The sequence below is a fragment of the Ruditapes philippinarum genome, unplaced genomic scaffold (genome assembly GCF_026571515.1).
Source record: "Ruditapes philippinarum isolate M1 unplaced genomic scaffold, ASM2657151v2 ctg2311_1_1_1_1, whole genome shotgun sequence".
In the NCBI taxonomy this organism is placed as follows: Eukaryota; Metazoa; Mollusca; class Bivalvia; order Venerida; family Veneridae; genus Ruditapes; species Ruditapes philippinarum.
The window spans coordinates 60,039-82,043 of NW_026852042.1; the positions used below are offsets into that span (position 1 = coordinate 60,039).

Sequence of the window (22,005 nt, forward strand, 5' to 3'; positions counted from 1 at the left end):
CTGTTTGTTTACAAAGATCCAATAATAATAAACCATTATTATTTAAGCGCCCTTTATCTTGCGAGGTACGCTTCAAACATTCATCTATGCAATAATCTACAGGTAAAAAATCATTATGTAATAAACTATCATCAGGTACAAAATCATGACTATCAGAAATGTGCGAGTTCATGTCACCGCAGAGCAAAAAATTAAAACCATTTTCATATTTCGAATCTAAGCTTGCAATGTGATCTAATAGTCTATCAAAAGTATGAGACTCTATCATCGTCTGTCGGCTGCTATTCTCAGGTATCACATATCACAAACACACAAATAAATCATTTTTTAAACCCAAAATTAACCCTTTAATACGTATACATATAATATCATCTTCACTTTGAAACACAAGTGTGTCAGATGACACAAAATCATTTCTCAGGTAAATTACTATGCCTCCTGACGGTCTCTTGCTAGTGTTTTTATTTTCTGTTCTATTTAACACAAAATACTCGAAATTATCTACATGAAAATCTGTTAATTGACTTGCCCATGTTTCTGTCAACAAAATCAAATCGTGATTTTTGAAAATATTCTGAACTTCGGGTGATAATAGTTTATTCGTTCGCCTTGATGAAATACCTTGAATGTTTAACAATACACAACGTAGCGAGACCTCCTGACCTTTAACCTATTGTCCTATTTTCACACCTTTCTGGGAAAACCCGTCATCTACAGGTTTCACTTGCGGGCATATTGGAGTCATGATTCACTTGTGTATTTGTTATGGCTGGACTACACAACACTGAATTGGGATCGGGCTGAGAAAGTAGTGCAGCATCGGGGTTAATTATAGGGATATAGGAGGGCGAGTTTTTGTGGTTTTCGGATTTATCTGCGTTAGTATTTCCATCGAACTATCAGGGCTATTAGTGTTTCCAACACTCGGAAAATTTGTATTGACGCTATTTGGATTAATCTGATGAAACATTTCGGACACTTTTTCTGGGTGCTTTAGCCCCGCGGGGTTCACATAGCTTGGACTAACCATTTGTTGCTGAGTAGGAGGGATTGGAATCTGGATGTTGAGAAGTTATATTCTGAGGGATGATAATTAGCCTGCATGGACTAAGCAATTGTGGACTGTGGTGCACAAGGTAAATTGCTTCTATAGCTGATATCATTTACAGGTTCATTTGCACAAACAATGCCCCTATTTGTGTTCACCATGTTCGTGTCATTGCAGTATCATTGTTTAGCCTGCGTCATATTCGGGAATGTAAAGCTCTCGATATGATCTATTTGGGATAATCTGCTGATTCTGGCGTATTTATTCCAGTCTGGCATTTCATCCCGAATGAGTTTACCATCTTGTATCAGTTTAGTGGGGTAAAATATCTGGACATTAGAGTGTGGTGCATCGCTTTTTAGCAGCTTATACTGTGGCCACAGACGAGCCCGGGCCTCCTGTATCTCGCGCGGTAGATCGTAGTCCACTGAAAATGGCTTGCCTTTTAACATTGTTACACGACTCATGATTAACTCCGTGTCACAGATATCACGAAAGTTTACAATTATCGGTCTTTTTTGGAATTGCTGCCTCGAATCATAACGACCTAATCTGTGTGCACGAGCTAAATATATCTCTCTAGGGTCAATATCTAGATGATTATTGAGAAAATCTCTTATCAGCATAAAGCAGTTCTCTCCCTTGTTTTCACAAAGACCTCTGAAAATAAGATTATTCCTGCGAGACCTGGCCTCGATATCTATAGATTTGTAGGCTAATGCCTTCAAAAAGTCAGTTTGTCTATTTGTGGTTTGAATCACTTTATTCACTTTGTCGTTCATACCTGTCAGAGCCTTTTCAACGTTTGCCATCCCCCGATTACAACTCGATTGCTTTTTGCTAATATTTTTAAGTTCATCAAACATATAGTTTAGCTTCGTATCAATTGAACTACTCGCAAAAGTTTGTCTACTTATATCTTTGTTATTGGCACTGCAGTTTACTGAAGAAATCATTGTGGAATAGTTTTCCCGCCCCTGCAAAATTTCAAAGCGGTTCTTTGTTGTCACTGCAAAATCACTATTTTGGTCCATTGGGCGTATATAACAGTCAAATAGGTTATACTATGGCATAAACATACCCATAAAATGGCTTTTCCTGTTGAATTTATATCCGTTTTAATATAAAAACACTAAATTTTAAACATTTTTTGTCAACAGTTACAAAACGCTAGTGTACTGTCCGCCATATTTAATTACATCTTAAATCCTCCATCGGTTTTGGTGATGAAGCGTGGACAAGATTATCAGACGGAAGGACGGACAGTGAGATTTCTATAAGCCATCCTTCGGGGGCATAAAAATTTCGCTCAGTAAAATTTTAGACAATTTTTCTAAGATTTGGTTCATACAATCAACATGAATAATGGATGTATTATGTTATTCTGTAGTCCATACACAAAGATATATGAACAAGAATTTGTGACAGAGTTACCAACGTTCCCCTCCTCGGGAAGTTTTATATGAAGCATAAAATTGTGCTATTTCAAAGGATTGCGCTATTTCAAAAGATTGAGGTATGGATCTCAAGACTTTCAGTCCAAAATTATGTCATGTGGTCGATATTCGTGTTTTTGAATATCGTTTTTATGTATCATTTTGTCCTTGTATTTGTATATATATCATTTGTATTTGTCTGTTTACAGTCCGGTATACAATCCATTATCCCATATCATTCCTATATCATTCCATTTTATCATCTCATTATAACAACTAATTTCTCATATTTCATTCTGACATAATTTGCATGCCGGGCCTCAGTTTTTACAAACTTCCCGGAAAATCCACCTCAGAATGAAATATGAGAAATTAGTTGTTATAATGAGATGATAAAATGGAATGATATAGGAATGATATGGGATAATGGATTGTATACCGGACTGTAAACAGACAAATACAAATGATATATATACAAATACAAGGACAAAATGATACATAAAAACGATATTCAAAAACACGAATATCGACCACATGACATACTTCCCCACTTTGGGGAATGTCGCCCCGACATTCATAAAATATTAAAGAGGAAGAGCTTGAATAAGACATTGCAAGTAGTAAGCTTAGACCATAAAGTAACTAAACTGCTAGGTACTACATAACTAAATCTAAATACTGAAGGCAATTACAACCTGTGAGTAAATATATAATACCCGGGCAAAATACCTTAAACTCAAGCATGTTCCACAAAAATACCGTATGCCGCGAATCGCGAAAAATATATGTCACGCGGAAACAAAATTTTAATTTATCAGTAGAACTGTGAATTCATTGAAGAGGTGCACTCTCAACAATAAATCCTTTATTTTTAAAGTACTGTAAAGTACATTTATAAATTACCAAGGTAAAATATATGGTACATGGTATAAAACATAAAACGAAACACATCAGGTACTGAGCAACGCCGAACTTCAAAGTTGAAACACACCTAGACTATAAATCAAAAGAAAAAGCATTAATCTAATTTCCAGTTATCATTTAGCATCCATCCGGGTTTCTTTCTTGTACGTTTCTGCCTCAGTAAATTGTTGTTGTTGTCCTTAGATGGATTTCTCAGTGCAGGAATGACATATTTTGAACCTGAAATAGAATGAGAAGTTTGAGTTGTCGACGTGGCATCTTGTTTGCTGTTTGATGTTCCTGTAAAAGATGTTGACATACAATTGTTAGAATCATGTATTGTGGCAGAATTGCTTTGTGAAACATTTGATGGACTTGATGTAAGTGAGGTATTGGAATCTAATGGAGCTGTAATGGAAATATCAGAGGAGGGATTGGAGAAAGAGTTCTGATCCGAATGTAAGTCAGAGGAAGCTGGCTTGTATAAGGACTCAGTTGTTTTACACAAAGGCATCCCCATAAAGGGAAGTAAAAGGTTCCTGTGCAAAACTCTGGACCTGTCCTTGCTGTTTTCCTTCTTCACCTCATAGATGGGAATTCCAGAGGTGGGCTGGCTGAGAATGGTGTAAACATCTTTCTCCCATCTATCGGCAAGTTTGGATTTCCCCCGAACACCTACATTTCGGACCAGTACTCGATCCCCGGGCTTCAATTCGGCTTCTCTCACACGGAGGTCATAGTACCTTTTATGTGTTTCTTGCCTTGTTTCTTGGCCTCTCGGAGTGCAACAGAATATGCAAATTTGAGTCTGTTCTGGAGACCGGAGACGTAAGAATGGTCCTTGACAGGAGATTTGTCTGGTTCGATGCCAAGAAACGCATCGATGGCAAGCCTAGGGTGGCGACCAAACATGAGAAAATGAGAAGAATAACCAGTAGAAGAATGGGGAGTAGAGTTATAGGCATGGACAAGAGCGGGAACATGAGATTTCCAATTGACCTTCTTGTCGTCTTCCAGGGTCCCCAACATATTCAAGAGGGTTTCGTTAAAGCGCTCAGGCATCCCATTACCCTGTGGATGATACGGAGTAGTCCTGGTCTTGTCAATATTGGCCAACTTGCACAACTCCCGGATAACCTCACTTTCAAAATTTCGCCCCTGATCACTATGGAACCGACTAGGAAAACCATAGTGACAAACAAAATTTTCAAAGAGAAGTTTAGCGGTAGTATGTGCAGTTTGGTTCTCTTGGCAGGGATAGCCTGAGCAAAACGAATGAAATGATCAGTAATGATCAAGATGTTTTCATAACCACCCCGAGACATCTCCAGAGAAAGAAAATCCATACAGACAATTTCCATTGGATAACTCGACTGAATAGGATTTAACTTAGCAGTCGTTTTATCCAATGACTTTCTCCGGATACATCTGGGGCAGTTTCGAACCCTGTGTTCGATATACTGTTCTAACTGAGGCCAAAAGAAACGTGAACGGAACAAGGAAATCGTTCTTGTACACCCTTGATGTCCTGCCTCATCATGCAAACCCTGGAAAGCTAAATCAAGCATATGTTCCGGGAGAACAAGCTGAGTAACAGGATAACCATTTGAAGTACCTTTGCGGTAAAGAATTGAATCCTTTAAGCAAAGGTTGCTCCATTCCTTCAGAAACGATCGAACCTTGGCCGTTTCATGTGACTTTTGGCGTTCAGTTAACCTATGACCAATTTCAAAGAGTTGAACTAAACGGGAAAGTGTTGGATCATCTTGCTGCTCCTTCTTCCAATCAATAGACTTAAGGCTGCTTCCGACTTCAATCTCGTCTCTGGGATTAAGAGAAAGAACAGTTTGATTAAAAGAAATACATTCAACAGCTGGAAGTTGACCTGGACCTTCAGATTGAGAAAACAAAAGAGCCTTGACAGCATCTGAAAGGAGAATGTTAGAATCAGGAAGAGAAAAAGCTGAAGGAATTCTAGAAAGGGTATCGGCGTCGATGTTCTCTTTACCAGCTCTGTACCGCAAGTTGATGTCATAAGCAGACAAGGAGGATAACCACCTAGGACTGGTAGCATCAAGCTTCGCAGATGAAAACACATAGGTAAGTGGGTTATTGTCTGTTCTAACTTCCACAGAATTACCATAGAGATAATCATGGAACTTATCACAGACAGACCATTTAAGAGCCAAGAACTCTAGTTTGTGAGCAGGATAATGTCTTTCTCCCGCTCTCAAACCCCTACTGGCATAGGAAATAACATACTCCTTACCATCAGCACCAACCTGGTAAAGAACTGCTCCCAAACCGCTAGTACTGGCATCAACATTAAGAATGAATGGTTTATTGTAGTCAGCAAAAGCTAAGACTGGAGGAGAAGAAAGTTTATCTATCAAAGCACAAAAGGCATTCTGCTGATCTGGACCCCAATTGAAAGGAACTTTAGATTTCTTAGAAGAACTTTTGCAGGTGGGAATACCAATAAGAAGGTCATTCAAAGGTTTGGCGATCTGTGCGTAGTCTTTAATGAACCTCCTGTAATAACCTGAGAAACCTAAAAAGCTACGCAACTCCTTAAGGCAAGTAGGTACAGGATATGTCTTGAGTGCTTCAATCTTCTCAGGATCTGTCTTCACACCATCAGCACTAACAATGCGACCCAAATACTGGACTTGCGGCTTAAAGAATTCACACTTGGACCCTTTAAGTTTAAGATTGTGCATCTCAAGACGTTGAAAGACAGACTGAAGGCGGCGGAAATGAGTATCAATAGAATCAGAAAAGATGATAATGTCATCGAGATAAATCAAACAGTCACGAAGGTGAAGTTCGCCCATACAACGTTCCATCAGACGCTGAAACGTTGCAGGGGCATTGGTAAGACCAAAAGCCATTCTGTTGCACTCATAGAATCCGAGAGGCCCAACACTAAAGGCAGTCTTTTGCTTATCAGATTCTTTGACTGGGACCTGCCAGTAACCTGAGCGTAGGTCGAGCTTAGAGAAAATAGTGGAACCTATGAGAGAATCTATAGTTTCGTCGATGCGAGGAAGGGCATAAGCATCCTTGATTGTACGGTTGTTCAGTTTCCGGTAATCGATACAAAAACGCAAAGACCCGTCCTTCTTTCTTACTAACACAACATTAGAAGAAAAAAGGACTCTTGGACTCACGGATCGCTCCTGCGGAAATCATGTCTCGTAAATGCTCACGTACCTCCTCAAACATCCCTGGTGGTATTCGGCGATAAGGGTCTTTAAAAGGTGTGGGATCAGACAGATTGATTTCATGTTCGACCAAGTCAGTAGAACCAAGATCAGTAGGACCAGAGGAGAAAATATGTTTCCACTGATTGAAGAAGGAAGTTGCCTTAACCTGCTGTTCAGAAGTTAAGTTTCAGTGGGAATAGAAATACCAAGGTCATCAAGAGACTTGTCTGAATTGTGGGATTTATCAGCAACGCCCTCTGAAGGATCAATGGTGCGAACAACAGACACATCATGTAAGTTACAAAGAGTCATTCTTGGATGAATGGTAATAGCTCTAGCAGTCAAGTTACAAACACGTACTGGAACCCTGCAAAAAGAAGTACCAGGTTGTAATTTAACCAATCTAGGGCACACATTCAACATAAAAGAATCAGTAGACTCTGTAACACCAGATGACATGTTGCCAATATGTCTCACCTTTCCCTCAAGTGTTGTTGTTTCAAAAGGCTTCACAATGACAGTCTGATGATGAAGAAGAGTAACAGGTTTGGTGACAATGTCAGTCAAGGAAGATATGATGTCTGAAAGTGGAGATGATGTTGACTCTGTTCCTGACGACTTCAAAACGTTCAGTATGTTGGTGCCTATTATCAAAGGAACTCTGCATGAGTACTCTGTGTCTGGAACAATCAGAATAGGAGCTGAAAAAGAGTCTGATGAAAGAGAAGGAAAAGAAATATCAAGAACTGAATATCCAAGATATGGTACCTTAGAACCATTAGCAGAAGAAATATCCAACATAAAATCTGACAACTGTGACATGACAGGCTGGGGCTTTAAAGATTTGAAGAATGAAATTCCAATAGATGAAATCATAGAACCAGTATCTATCAAAGCTATAGTAGAAGTACCATTTATAAGAATTTCAGATTCATTAGAAGAGCCAACTAGAGGAAATGTAGAAGCAGGGTCATTAGAAGGGGAAGTATGACCTCTCATCTGCCCTGCGATGGAGGTCGACTGTAGTTTAAAGGACTGGCAGAGGCTTTGACATCCTGAGTGGAAGATCTCTCTTGTTTCAAGCCCTTGAGTTCCTTCTCCATACTAGACAGCCTGGACTCCATGCCTTCCATCTGCTTAGAAAGGGCCCTTATTTCCTGGAGAAGTCTACTATCTACAGTAGTGACACACTGCTGTGCAGGAACAGACTCATTAGGAGTAGTAGGTAAAGAAACATTGGCCTGAGGGGCTGCCTGCTTGGGTGGAAGAGTAAGAGAAGATGGTAATCTGGACAAGCGCAAGTCTTCCTCAATGGCTCTCAACTCTTTACGAAGAGTATTGAAGTTGAGGTCCTTCTGAAAAAGAAATCTAGAGGCATTCTTAAGCTCTATATCACGAAGGCCTGACCACAACCTACCCCGCAGCATCTCATCCTTGGACAACCTATCAAGATTGCATGGTATCCTGCTAAGCAACCTCTCCAGACGCAAACTATAGTCAGCAACAGACTCATCCACCTTCTGCTGTTCATTATAAAACTGTTCCTTCAACCTTTCAGTTGAATGAACATTACCATAATGCCATCTAACTCATTCAAGATCTCAGGAACAGTGGCATTTTCACCTAAATGCAAAAGAACACCTCTGGCACTGCCTTTCAAAGATTTACGAATGGCCTCCCTGATAATAAATGGTGGATAATTACCCTCATCAATGACACAATTGACATCATAGCGCCATATCTCGAACATTGACGAGTTGTATTTCCCATCTCCTGAAAAAGAAGGTAACTCAGGGATACGGGCATGTACCAAGTCCCTATTTGTCACAAAAGACAAGTATGGTTGAGGGTTAGGCATGGGTGGAGGAATTCTATAAACAGGTGGAGGAAAGTGAACCTGATGTGTACCTGTTCTGCTGATATGTTCCCGTATAGGAGTAGGTGTAACATTAAATGTATGACTTGAGTGTACTGTATGAGGTGTACTTGCCATTGCATTAACTTGAAACTTACCAAGATTTCTGTAACTGTCTAGCAAAAAATTCCAGATCTGCATCTGAATAGTCCAAGGACTGAGTTGTACCCATCCGCCATGATGAGAAAAACAAAAAAATGGATTGGACCAAAAAAAATAAACGTGACTTAAAATTCAGGATTTCAAATGGCCCAAATTGTACACCATACACTAAAAAAGATGATTAACATCAGTAACCAGTTTAGGTCTATATAGATGTAATAAAAAAACAAACAATAGAAATAAAACAATTTTATTTCAAGAGAAAAACACAAAGACTTGAAAAAAATCAATCAACTTTATTCAAATTATGGCCCACACAGTGCACCATACATTACACACAATTTCAAGGTCACCTGAATAATATATGTACCAGATACAGTCAGTAAATTAGATCAAAGTTTGTAAAACAATAGATTCTAATAACACTGATATTCAGTCTCTATTATAAAGCAGTATTAAATTCAACTGAATAATATTCAGTGCTTAACTTACTCAATAAATAACTTATTACAGACCCCTAAGATTGTCAAGTTACAGGTAACAAGTCTATAAAATTGTATTGTGAAATGCACAGACACTTGTTCAGTTACTTGCTATAGTGTATAAATTTCAACTAATTCATGGTAATTGCAAGAGACACACAGGCTTGTGAAATTATATGCAGGAATTCTGTATTGCAAACAATGTTCAGTCCAGTACTCTAAACAATATCAGGAAAAAAATCCCAAAGACCTAACTTACATGTATATAGATCATCTATAAATTTACCTGTTTAGGCACAGACTCAACTTAATACAAGTACACACAAAGCTAACCGGAATAAATAAATGTGTAAAGTTTCCTTTCTTCTGATTTAGACAATTATTTCAATGCAAAATGTTTAATTTTCAGTTCATAAAGTAAAATAATATACCTATCAACAGACTTTTTATAATGACTAAATGAGTAGAACCCAAATTATCAACTTTTCAACTGTGATACAGTAGCAACAATTGATTTGCTATTTGTATATAATGTTAGATTCTTGTAAATATAGAATAATTCTATATAAGAAAATATATTACCACTTACACAAAATACTTCACTATTCGAAAATGAAGAAGAAGTTTAATGTCGGTTCTCACAGACTGTGTATAAAAATATAAATCAGCGGGATTTAAAAATGAACAATTTATTCTAATTAAAGAATAAATATTTCACTTCAAATCTATTTACCGGCTACATGATACCGTCGCAGTATTTCAAATGAAATGTTATTTAAAGTTTACAGAATTTTAAATATAATTGATTTTAACTGCCCGGGTTGAACAATTTATTCTAACTAAAGAATAAATATTTCAAACCTACTTGTATACTTTATATTTACTCACAAGTCAACTACAATGATCTGTTCCTACAATAAATGCTAAACTATTCAATCTACATGCTTACTTCAGGCAAAATTCTGGTTCAAGCAAGTCCTGCTTTTAATAAATAATAATAATAATAATAAAGATAGGTACAGTAAGTAATAATAATCAGCTACACTAAGTTATCAGAATAGGCTATGAAATAATTCAGCTGTAAGATATATAATATCTGGGGTAATATAGGATTTATTACAGTAAATGGACAATACCAGACTGGGTGGAATTAACTTCAAATAGGGACAGGTGTAATATACTAGTTATTCAGACCAAGATGAAAGATAAAAGAGACAGAGTGTTAGCTCACCAACCACCTGACAGTTAAATGCTGTGTCTACATGTCTGTGAACTGTATCAATCTTGCCAGCAACAGGATAAAAATCAATGTCACAGAAGCCTGAAGTACAAGACTTTGTGGAATTCAACCTAAAATATACAAAATCAAATAATAATATACTGGTATCGAAGCAGTTTCCGATAAAAATATGAGGTTATTGAAAAATTTCTCAATAACAACGTCTCCAATTTAAATAAACTTTTGATATGACTAAATACAGGTCATGCATTGTTATTGTAAATAAAAACCGGATTCCTGAATAAGACATGCGCATCAAAAATGGGGCTCCAACGGGAGGTGTAAATTAGCCGTAATTGCCTCGCTACAGAAGCAGTTTCCGACATTTTTTTTAATCATTGATTTTACGGGTTTATAAATCGGTAACGGTGTTTTTATTATAATAAGACTTTTTGAAGGCATCTTTAGAAAAATAATATTGCTTTATTTAGGGTTTTAATCGTAATAATTCAGAAATCTTGGTAGACTTAATATGACATCTGCAGTGATTTTTACCGAGATTATTATCAGACCGGTTCCGGCGCACTGACCAGTTCCGAATAATCAAGCGAGCCATTCACGTAACCGACAATAAATATAGAAAACATTAGTAGTTTATTGACATTAACAAATAAATAATTAAATCATCATTCTATTTCGGCTTCTTATTTATAATTTTCGTTTGGCAAAAATGCTAAATTTCATCTCGCCAATCTCATTGGTATTGGTATATCGGTACATATTATATGTAAACTGAAAGAAAGGGACACAGTTTATACATTGAAGGAAAAGTTGTTATCTGCCTTACAACTTCATCCAAAAATATTTGCAAAAATATAACATAAAGATATTAATACCTGTTTTAACTAGGAGACCCTGTTTAACTACATGTAGCTCCGAAGCATGTATTTTTAATGACAGGATTTCTGTCAATGAACACTTTTCCATGTGTTCTCATCAGAAATAAAATGTTATTTGATAATGGAATTTATGAAAGAGTGTGTAAAAAAGTGTGCCAACAGCTTTGTTGAGTTAAACATATAAATAATAATATTTTGAAGTAAAAGCATTATCATTTATTTAAAAAGCGCTAACTATTTAAAATAGTAGGATCGATTAAGATACGCTATGCTCGTATTTATGGAAAGCACATCTGCGTATAGTGTAATTAATATGTATACATTTAACCTCTGAATACTAAATGATAAGATAACATGCAGAAGAAAGAACAAATAAATATCGATTTCTATGTCAGTGTTCTAACAATTGCTGTTAATATATCTGTTTTATGGATAAATTCTGGGACAGAAGATCGTTCTGTCCCAGATAAAATAAACAGTAAATAATAAGATTATCTATAGAAAGTATTTATCACTAATGGGACTGGAATGAATATTGTTCGAGCACAATCGCAAAACAAAAACTTATTTTTTATCTTGACAATGTCACGATTTTGTGATACGTACGGCCAACTGGGCAGGTCCTAGGGCTTGAGGGGGGATACTCCGAAGAACAAATTTTCGTTCAGCGATGCTCAAAGAAGCGTTTTCCGGTGTATTTCGCACCGTTTAAAATCTGCAACTAGTGAATATTATTTTGGCATATGTCAATAAGTTTTTACAACGATCGTGCATCATAAACTTAATTAAGGGTAAAAGGTTGACTTTTAAAGATCGCATATCGTAAGGACAGTTGTCATATATAACGTGCAAGAACAGAAGTACGAAGATTGTGTTCACACGATGGTTAAAGTTAATCAATGGTCGATCATATGTGGTTCAAACAGTACATTATAAGTCAATCACTTTCGTTTAGCAATTGTTTGTATTTTGTTCAAACTAATTTATTTACAGCAATGTTCTTGTATTTTGTTCGCAAGAGTTTATCTTACACAGAGCAGAGTCTGCGTTTATGTTATTTTTTTCAAAACACATCGCCGTCGTTTCTGAACTCCCCTCGGCCATAACTGAGCCACGTAAGTTTAGTAAAGCTGCCGTGTGTGATAAGATTGTTCAAAGGCAGGTCTGTACTTATTCTTGTACTCTTCGTAGGTAATATTACAAATGGTCTGTTGGTAATATTACAAATGGTTTGTTATGTGCACCGGAACAGGTAAACGTCCGGAACTGGTGCAAACAATCAGATTAAATGAAGCGGTGTTCTTATTAGAAAAAAGGTTTGAAGTGGAATCAAATATCTACTAGCAAGTACATTTGGTCTTGAAACAATTTGTTAATTTGTATGCAGACAGCGAAAGTTGAAAGCCTGTGTCGGAACCGGTCAAACAACTGTACGTATTTTAATGTCTATTTGAATACAGACATTTTTTATGTGAACATTTGTACAAATAAATATAAAACAAAAGAAAAGAAAAAGAAGAAAAAAAAAAGGAAACTTGTTAATCATTAAATTTTTTATCACGGTCATTGGTCAAAACTAGACTTTTTACATTTCACGGACATATCGTATGCTTGTACCACGAGTATTATTGCATTCATGAATCCATAACACATTAATTTCGAGTACGAAAATATATATAAGAAATTCTGTAAAATTATTCTAAAAACCCCATGAGGTGCCCCATAATAAAAATAGCCTTCTATACGGGAAACAACCTACTGTTAGAATATACTGTAGACTATAATAAACAGTACGTGTTGCCTCCCTTGGTTAGGAGAAAATTGCCGCGGGTTTCCCATTTCTGTCAATTTTGCTTTTCGTATCGATTTATTCAGGGAATAGACATAAAAATTTCAAGATTTGTTGATTAAAAATGTCAACAACACATAGCTCTAGCTTATATTTATTAACTATTATGAAATTTGAATGATTATTAGCGACTTTGGAAATGTCGTCTGTATTCGCTGGCAAAGGGGGCAAACTTGTCTTAATTTGTGCCTAATGGAGTTATCCTTTGCGCATGCGCAACAGTAGCACGTGAAATCCCTCATGCGAAAAATGTAAACACACCTGCTTGTAAAATATAAAGGTGAGAACGATATATTAAATGTTTAATTTATATTGAAGAAATTCTGTCGAATGTTTTCCTTGAATGATATCGTTCTCAAAAAAACTCACCTTCAATTTTGAAGAGTTGCAGTAAACAAAAATAACCGTATTATCGGATACTACTAGCCGACGGATACTGCTTCGATACCAGTACATGTATATCTCTGGTTCAAAACAAATTGATTTTCACATGTAGATCTTGATTAAGATTTTACACCACTCAATATAGATAAATGAAAAAATCAACCTAGATCTACATTATACAATATAACAATAAAATGGCACTTGATACTAATTAAATTGAAAAAGACACTTATCCAAAATATGTAAACACTGAATAATTTTAAAGAATTTACAAATTACACTGTTTGTTTACAAATGTTCAAAGTCCACAAATATATAGTTGTCGTCTAAATGGTCCAAAGAAGTGAATAATCCAATGTTGAAGTATAAATAACAATAGGTACCTTTAATTAATTAAATGTTAGAGCTCTTTAAAATACAGAAAAATAACTAGCTAGTTGAACTTTTGTTTGTTTTCAAACTTTTCATGAAATTCCTTAGGAGTACCCGGTCACCGGAAGTAAACAAGAAATATATAAGCCGTTCTGATTGGCTGGAGTCGGGAATTCCCTACGTCACCGTCTGTGTTCGTTGTTTCGTCCCAAATAAATTCGTACCATGAAAATACCAATCCAAACATAAAAATCCACACTGGCCACCAATGTCGTATGGTCCTTTTTCAAATGTAGGAATGGTCTGTTTATGCCTGTAAGGACATAAACATACGCCTTGATAAATAAATAAATAAACAAGACAACAATTTCTGGCGCAAACCAATAGAAATATTTATATCAAAGTGCATAAATACAGATCCGAAATACATAAACGATCAATGGAAATATGCATGATAATGAAACATAATGAATAACAACAATTACCTGTAAGGACATAAACATACGCCTTGATAAATAAATAAATAAAGAAGGCAACAATTTCTGGCGCAAACCAATAGAAATATTTATATCAAAGTCCTCGAATTTCACAGAGTTACAGAGCAATGTAAATTAAACTCTGAGCTATATCAGTCACGGCCCCACGTTGGGCGCCAAATGTCACAGGGTGAGAAAAATGTGCAGCCTGACCGGGACTCGAACCCGGGACCCTCGGAATACCGTTCCGCGGCTCTACCGACTGAGCTATCCGGCCGCTTACACATCTTCTCCCCTAAATAGTGAACAGTTCTGAACCGTGACATAATGATCAATGCTAGATCTGCAAATGCAACAATAAATTTATTTAAGAAATAAAATGAAACACGGAATTTAAAAATCTATTATGTTAAGCTTTGACCTCTAAGTGTGACCTTTACCTTGGAGGTAGGGTGCAGGTGTTGTGCGTGACATATCGTCTTATTATTGGAACTATTAGTTTTTTCAAAATCCCTTGAACTATGAAGAAGTTATAGATCGGACACAAAATATACCCTATAACAGACTATGTCAATCTTTGACCTCTTAGTGTGACCTTGGAGGTAGGGACCCATGTTTTGCGTCTGACATATCGTCTTATTATTGTGACTATTTGTGCAAAGTATTTTTCAAATCCCTTCAAATCTATGAAAAAGTTATGGACTGGACACAAAATATACCCTATAACAGACTATGTTAATCTTTGATCTCTAAGTGTGACCTCGACCTTGAAGGTAGGGCTGCAAGTGTTGTACTTGACATATTGTGACGGAAACGTACTTGATGGGTAAGTTTATTGCCTCCCCTTTATATAAGTTCGCCATTTGTATTGGAAAAATATAATCATGTATTTGTAAATATATCATGGTATGAAGAGTAGGTATTTTAATCATCTGTACGTTAAAATCAGTTAAAACTTTATGGTATCCTTCTAAGTGTTTATATTTGAAATTGTTTATCTGTTAATCACAGTAGTTCATAAGAGAAATAACTTTAAGTAACAGACGCTTATAAGATTTTGTTAGAATCAGTATCAAGAAACGTTTTATTTTTATTAGCCAATCAAAATTATTGTTTTTATTCACTGCGGAGATTGTTCAATCACTAGTATAAATAGAGCGTTCGCAGTTCAAAATATTCAAGGGGCCTCCGTGGCCGAGTGGTTAAGGTCGCTGACTTGAGATCACAGGTCCCTCACCGCTGTAGGTTCGATCCTCACTCGGGTCGAAATCTTTCATGTGAGGAAGCCATCCAGCTGGCTTACGGAAGGTCGGTGGTTCTACCCAGGTGCCCGCTCGTGCCTGAAATAATGCGCGAAGGGGCACTTGGGGTCTTCCTCCACCAATAAAGCTGGAAAAAAATCGACGAAAAAATCTCGGCGGGACGCTCTAGAATTTGCATTTAAGAATGTCAAGATTATTTGAGAACATTGTGATTTTATTTTGTAGCAACTAGAATAGATAACCAACAGCTCGGTTCACGCTACAATATCACCTTATTATTGTGACATTTTGTGCCAAGTTATTTCAAAATCATTTGAACTATGAAGAAGTTCTAGATCCGACACAAAATATACCCGTTAATTTGTGACATCTAAGTTTGATCTTGACCTTGGAGGTAGTGATGCAGGTGTTGCGCATGACATATTGTCTTAATATAGTGACTATTTGTGCCAAGTATTTTCAAAATCCTTTGATCTTTGAAAAAGTTATTGACCGGACACAAAATATATCCTGTAACAGATGTTAATCTTTGACCTCCAAGTGTGACCTTGACTTTGGAGGTAGGTGACCGGTTGTTGCATTTGACACATCGTCTCATTATTGTGAACATTTGTGGCAAGTGTTTACAAAATTCATAAAAGGATAAGAAAGTTATGGACCGGACACAACATATACCCTCAAATAAAAAATGTTGACCTTTAATGAACAAGTGCGACCTTGATCCTAGAGGTAGGGGACTGGTTGTTGCGCATGACACATCGTCTTATTATCACAAATATTTGTGCCAAGTAATTTCAAATTCCTTTGATAAATGACAATGGACTGGACTGGACACGAAAGGGTGACGGACGGACGGACAGACGGACGGACGGAGCCTATTTCTTTATCCCCCGTTTTGCTTCGAAAAGGCGGAGGACAAAAAGGGGTGTTTTACGATCAGGCACTGAATGGATAATCTATTAAAAAAAACGTCAAGTCTATCAACGCATATCAATGGAATGTAGTAAATGAGACGTTAATAAAGAAACAATAAATGTTTTAAACAGATACAGTTGCTAATAGGTCGCTCCTTTTGAGCTGTTTAAATCGTTTACCTTATTCTTTTATGTATCTAACTTATTGGATAACAGCCAAAACAGACGAACATAAAAAAAATCAAGATAAACGGTCTCTTTAAATGTCGTTCAAAACTTTCCCATTTATACTATACAAACATATTGTGATATTTCCACTTTATAGAAATAATTTTATAAACAAACCACGAGCTACATAAATAATGTTTTAAATCAGCTATATCACTGAGTTTATCTATTGTATTTCTTACAAGCAGGCATTTTTATTCATTTTGTTTAAATAATCAATTTATAAAACCTAAATACCAAAGAAAGAAGGTTGAAAAGATAGAAGCCTTAAACTACTGCTTTAAATCAAATGTAATGTAGTAGTGGGGGTTACTTCAGTAAAATTAACAGTGTGTAGTGCTTACTAAATTTGTTCAGGTGTAGAAGAAACCTATAACAAAATATAAAGGTTATAATACAAATAACAAAGAGAAATGTTATACAATAGAAAAAATTCATGAATTGCATATTTCACAATTACAATAATTACAATATATATATTATAAGCATTTCACAATTACAATTAAAATAGATATATACATACCAGGCTTTAAATAGATGAGATCTAATTTCAAATAAATATAGAAAATACAAATATTTCTATAAAGAAATAAATGATATAAATTTAAATACAAAGAATGTGTTTCCACTTCGAAAGCGAGACAGGGAGTGGACAGTCATTACGAAATATTAGACTCCAGAACCAAATCATCTAAAAATAACTTGCATACCAAAATCAACCATCCATCACTTAACTTGCAAAACCAGTTCAATCACCCATAACAAAAGTACAAAAGACACACATGAACACATAACACACAAAAAATTTGGTTTGGCCTTTAAGGGAAATTACTACCGTAAACATTCTAAAAAGATAACAAGAGCCTTATCTACAAATGTATTGACTATCTAGTGTAGGTGTAACATGATATCATTTTATAAATTTATCTTTACAAGTAAACATACCATTGAGTAGACAGGAATTGACTTGTCAGATCAGAACTTAAGAGGACATTTTTTTTCAATATCCTAATAAGAAGAATAAATCACTGGTGAGTAAATTTACTCAATATCTATGTTTATAACTTAAAGTTTACTATGTACTTATAGTATATTATTCTAAAATGATTTAACATGAATAACCTTGAGAGACATTTTCTGAGCCCCACCCACAACTCAAACTGAATTATTAGTTATTTTGTTGCGTTTGGTGTGCCAACAGTGATGTGCCTATTATACATGATTCAATTTTAACAGAACTAAAGTGATAAGCTTTTGCTACTGGGCTAAAACTGACTTTTCTAAGAATCTTGATATCCCAAAATTTAATAATGGACAGTTCTGAAAACAGAGGCTCACATTTGCTTTTTTATTGGTTTGGTATCCTTACTTTAAAAGTATTTAGTCATGCACAAAGTAAATGTATAATGATGACAATTTGAACTGTTGGAAGTCATTTTGTTCACATTTAGATTAAACCACAAAATGTCATGTCCATGAAAAAAATGAATTTACAGCAAGAATTAGACAGAAAATTATATTCTTTCAAGTTTCTTTATTCATTATGAACATAAAGCCACTGATGAACACTTCGATAAACTACTATTTTCTATTTTAGGTTACATTATGGCTGTACCTGGTAAAAAGTCATCTCAAAAACTCTCATCTACACTATCTCGAGGTGGTGCTGAAGATTTTAACATTTTCTGTGAACAATGTGACAAAGATGACATCAGACTACCTGCCTTTGGTTACTGTGTGGATTGTGAGGTACATTTATGTCAAACTTGCTTTAACACTCACAGACGACCAAAACCACTACGCCATCACCAACTTCTAGACAAAGATCACATGCCACATAAACAAGACCTCAATAAATCATTAAAATCTACTTCAGGCCCACTGGATGGTGATTCAGCAAAGCCTTGTACAAAACATACAAATGAAGTGATAAAGTTTTACTGTCATGACCATAATGTACTCCTATGTAATGTTTGTGTGACCCTTGAACACCCAACAACATCCTGCCATGTGGACTACATACCTGATATATCAGGACAGATTTTAGGCAGTACTGAGTTCAAAGAAACACTAAAAGATATTGGCAAATTAACAGAGGAATGCGGCCAGATTACAAAAGATTTGAAACAAAGAGTTGATAAATCAACAATTTCTCTGAAAGATGCTATAGTAGAAATAGCGAACTTTAGGACAGAGATAAACAAGAGATTAGATGAACTAGAAATGGAGGTTAAGAATACTGCTATAACAATTCAACATGACAACAACAAAAAGTTGAAAACAACAGAAACTACATGTGATGAGATCAACAAATCTCTCCAAGCATCAGCTGATACTTTAAACACCGACAAGAAAACTGACCATCTATTTATAGATCTTAAAATAGCTCAGCAACTGATTCTAGATTATGCCAAAATCACAACACAACTACAAACAAGCGATGATATTTACGAATACATCTTTAAACCAAATCAAGCAATGAAAAAACTCCTTCAGAATGAGAAATCAATTGGTACATTGAGAAAAAAGGAACTGAAGCAACTAGCTCAACCAAAGAATAAGGCTGCTGTACCGATGAAAATGTCTACCACCAGAAACATTGATGCTCAAACTTCCTCAGATAAAGAATATTGCTGGATTACTGGTATCACTGTCGCTCCTAAGAACCAATTATTTGTAGCAGATAACAATAATTCCTCAATTAAAATGATAGATATAAACAGTGGAGCAATCAAACAACTACTGCTCAAATCACAGCCCTGGGATATCACCATAGTGACCAGAGATACACTTGCTGTTACATTACCAGGCATTAAAACAATACAGTTCATTTCCTTCTCCTCAAAGTCTTTCTCACTGAAAAACAAACTGAAAGTAGATGGAGATTGCTGTGGAATAAGCCATCATCTGGGGAAACTTGCAGTTGCATTTACATATCCTGCTAAACTCCAAATCATGGACTTGAAAGGTAATTTGAAAATTGAAGTTGAGAAAGATTCCAATGGTGACAGTATTTTCAGTAACCCTAATTACGTCACCACAAACAGCCATTCAATCTATATATCTGATGTAGGCAAAAAAGAAGTTATATGGTTTAATTGGCAGGGAGAGTTGATAGGAAGGAATGTAGACATTAAAAGACCATTCGATATCTCACTATTAGATGACGGGTCCTTCTTTGTGAGTGATGACTGGTGTAAATGTATATATAGAGTAAGTGGTGATTGTAAAGACAGGACAACTATACTGGAGAATGTAGAGGATCCTCAAGCTGTATGTTGGTGTCCTGAAACCAGTACACTATGTGTAAGCTCACGCACAATTTTATCTAGAGAGAGAGACAATCATATTAAACTGTATAAAGTGGTGTAGAACCAAGAAATGACAATTGATGCATTCAAGGTTTGACAAAACACTACTATTAGGTTAAGAACATCTGATCAAGCAGCATTCAAAATCACCAGCATTCCATATCACAAGCTTTTAAGATTACCAGCATTCAATATCAACAGTATTCAAGATCACCAGCATTCAATATCAACAGTATTCAAGATCACCAGCATTCAATATCAACAGTATTCAAGATCACCAGCATTCAAGATCACCAGTATTCAATATCACCAGCATTCAAGATCACCAGCATTGAAGATCACAATATTTTAAGATCACCATCATTGAAGATCACAATATTTTAAGATCACCAGCATTCAATATCGATAGCATTAAAGAAACAAGCTTGTTAGATCACATGTATTTAAGATTAAGAATATTCAAGATCACCAGCATTCAAGATCACCAGTATTCAATATCAATAACATTCAAGATCACCAGTATTCAAGGTCACCAGCATTCAAGATCACAAGTATTCAAAATCACAAGTATTCAAGATCATCAACATCCAAATTCACCAGCATTCAATATCACCAGCATTCAATATCATCAGTATTCAAGATCACCAGTATTCAAGATCACCAGCATTCAATATAACCAGCATTCACTATCATTAATATTCGTGATCACTAGCATTCAAAATCACCAGCATACAATTTTTCAGAGAAAAATGTAAAAAAGTGTTGATCTCTATATGAGCCGCGTCAGTCACGACAAACCCAACATAATGGGTTTGCGACCAGCATGGATCCAGACCAGCCTGCGCATCTGCGCAGTCTGATCAGGATCCATGCTGTTCGCTATCAGTTTCTCTACTTGTAATAGAATTGGTAAGTAAACAGCATGGACCCTGATCAGACTGCGCGGGTGCACAGGCTGGTCTGGATCCATGCTGGTCGCAAACCCATTATGTTGGTTTTGTCGTGACACGTTTCATATATGTATAGATGCACAAAAGTAATGTTTTTACAAAATAAAACCTTGGTGGGAGAGGGCGTTATTTTTCAATTTGTGATACTTTCTTGGGGTCAGATTATGGGTTTCTTTTTCATTTTTCAAAAGAAAAAATATATTTGCAGTTTAAAATAATAGTGAAATTAAGGTTGTTTTACAGCTTAAAAATGTATATATTCATGATCTCTATGTTTTTTGTTGTTCTTGTTTTTTGCACATATGTTCAATGTGATTATTGAAGATAAAGCAATAATATTAACAAAATTAATACAAAATGTATTTCACTTTCTATTTCATACTTGTTTTAATTAACCAACATTTTCTTTTTAAAATGTGCCTTTCTTTGTTTACTTTTGTTCATTATTTAAAAAAAAAACAATGGTTTTTTTACAACTTAAAAAAAGATGAAATAACTCATAAGTATATTTATTCTTTAGTCGATGAAGACATGTTTGTTTTTGTTGTTCCATATAACTGTTACAAAATTTTAACTTTAATTGTCATTATTTTTACAACAAGATGGTAAACTATTTTTGTATTTTTGTCTAGAATATAATAAAGTTTTAAAACTTATCTAAAGTTTTAGAGGGCACTGTCAAATATGCATCTAACACTTCAATATCATTATCGGTTTTATCATTGTTTGAATTATAACTCATATAAAAACAATGTGAAGGTCATTTTCATGAGACTTCTCATCTCTTTAAGTTGGTTCTGGGCTTTTTATCACAATAAGGGGAAGTGGAGTCAAGTAAATATATTCGTTATTGATCTTGCATGCTTAACTTGAACCTGGAATTTTCTAGTTTTACAAAGGGCTATAATTCAGCTACAGTTATTATTTTAGAACAGTCACCATATGATATGATCATTAAGTTATGTGTGAAGTTTAAAGTAATTGAATGTAAGAATCTTACCAGGTTTTTTCTAACTTCACAAAGGATTATCGTTCAGTCAAAATCATTA

General features: G+C 35.5%; 1 protein-coding gene across 2 annotated transcripts in view; it reads left to right on the forward strand.

Annotated features, from left to right (window-relative positions):
• Positions 1 to 20,868, forward strand: part of LOC132747915 (E3 ubiquitin-protein ligase TRIM71-like) — a 56,460-nt gene extending 35,592 nt beyond the window's left edge. Inside the window, exons 1-2 of one of the 2 annotated variants that reach the window (XM_060737449.1) lie at positions 17,600 to 17,726; positions 18,293 to 20,867. In XM_060737449.1, the coding sequence (XP_060593432.1) occupies positions 18,301 to 20,067 (1,767 nt within the window). In that variant the 5' untranslated portion in view covers positions 17,600 to 17,726; positions 18,293 to 18,300 and the 3' untranslated portion in view covers positions 20,068 to 20,867. Of the gene's footprint in view, positions 1 to 17,599; positions 17,727 to 18,292 lie in introns of those variants that run through there. The other variant, XM_060737457.1, reaches the window with a different exon arrangement.
• Positions 20,869 to 22,005: the final 1,137 nt, after the last annotated feature.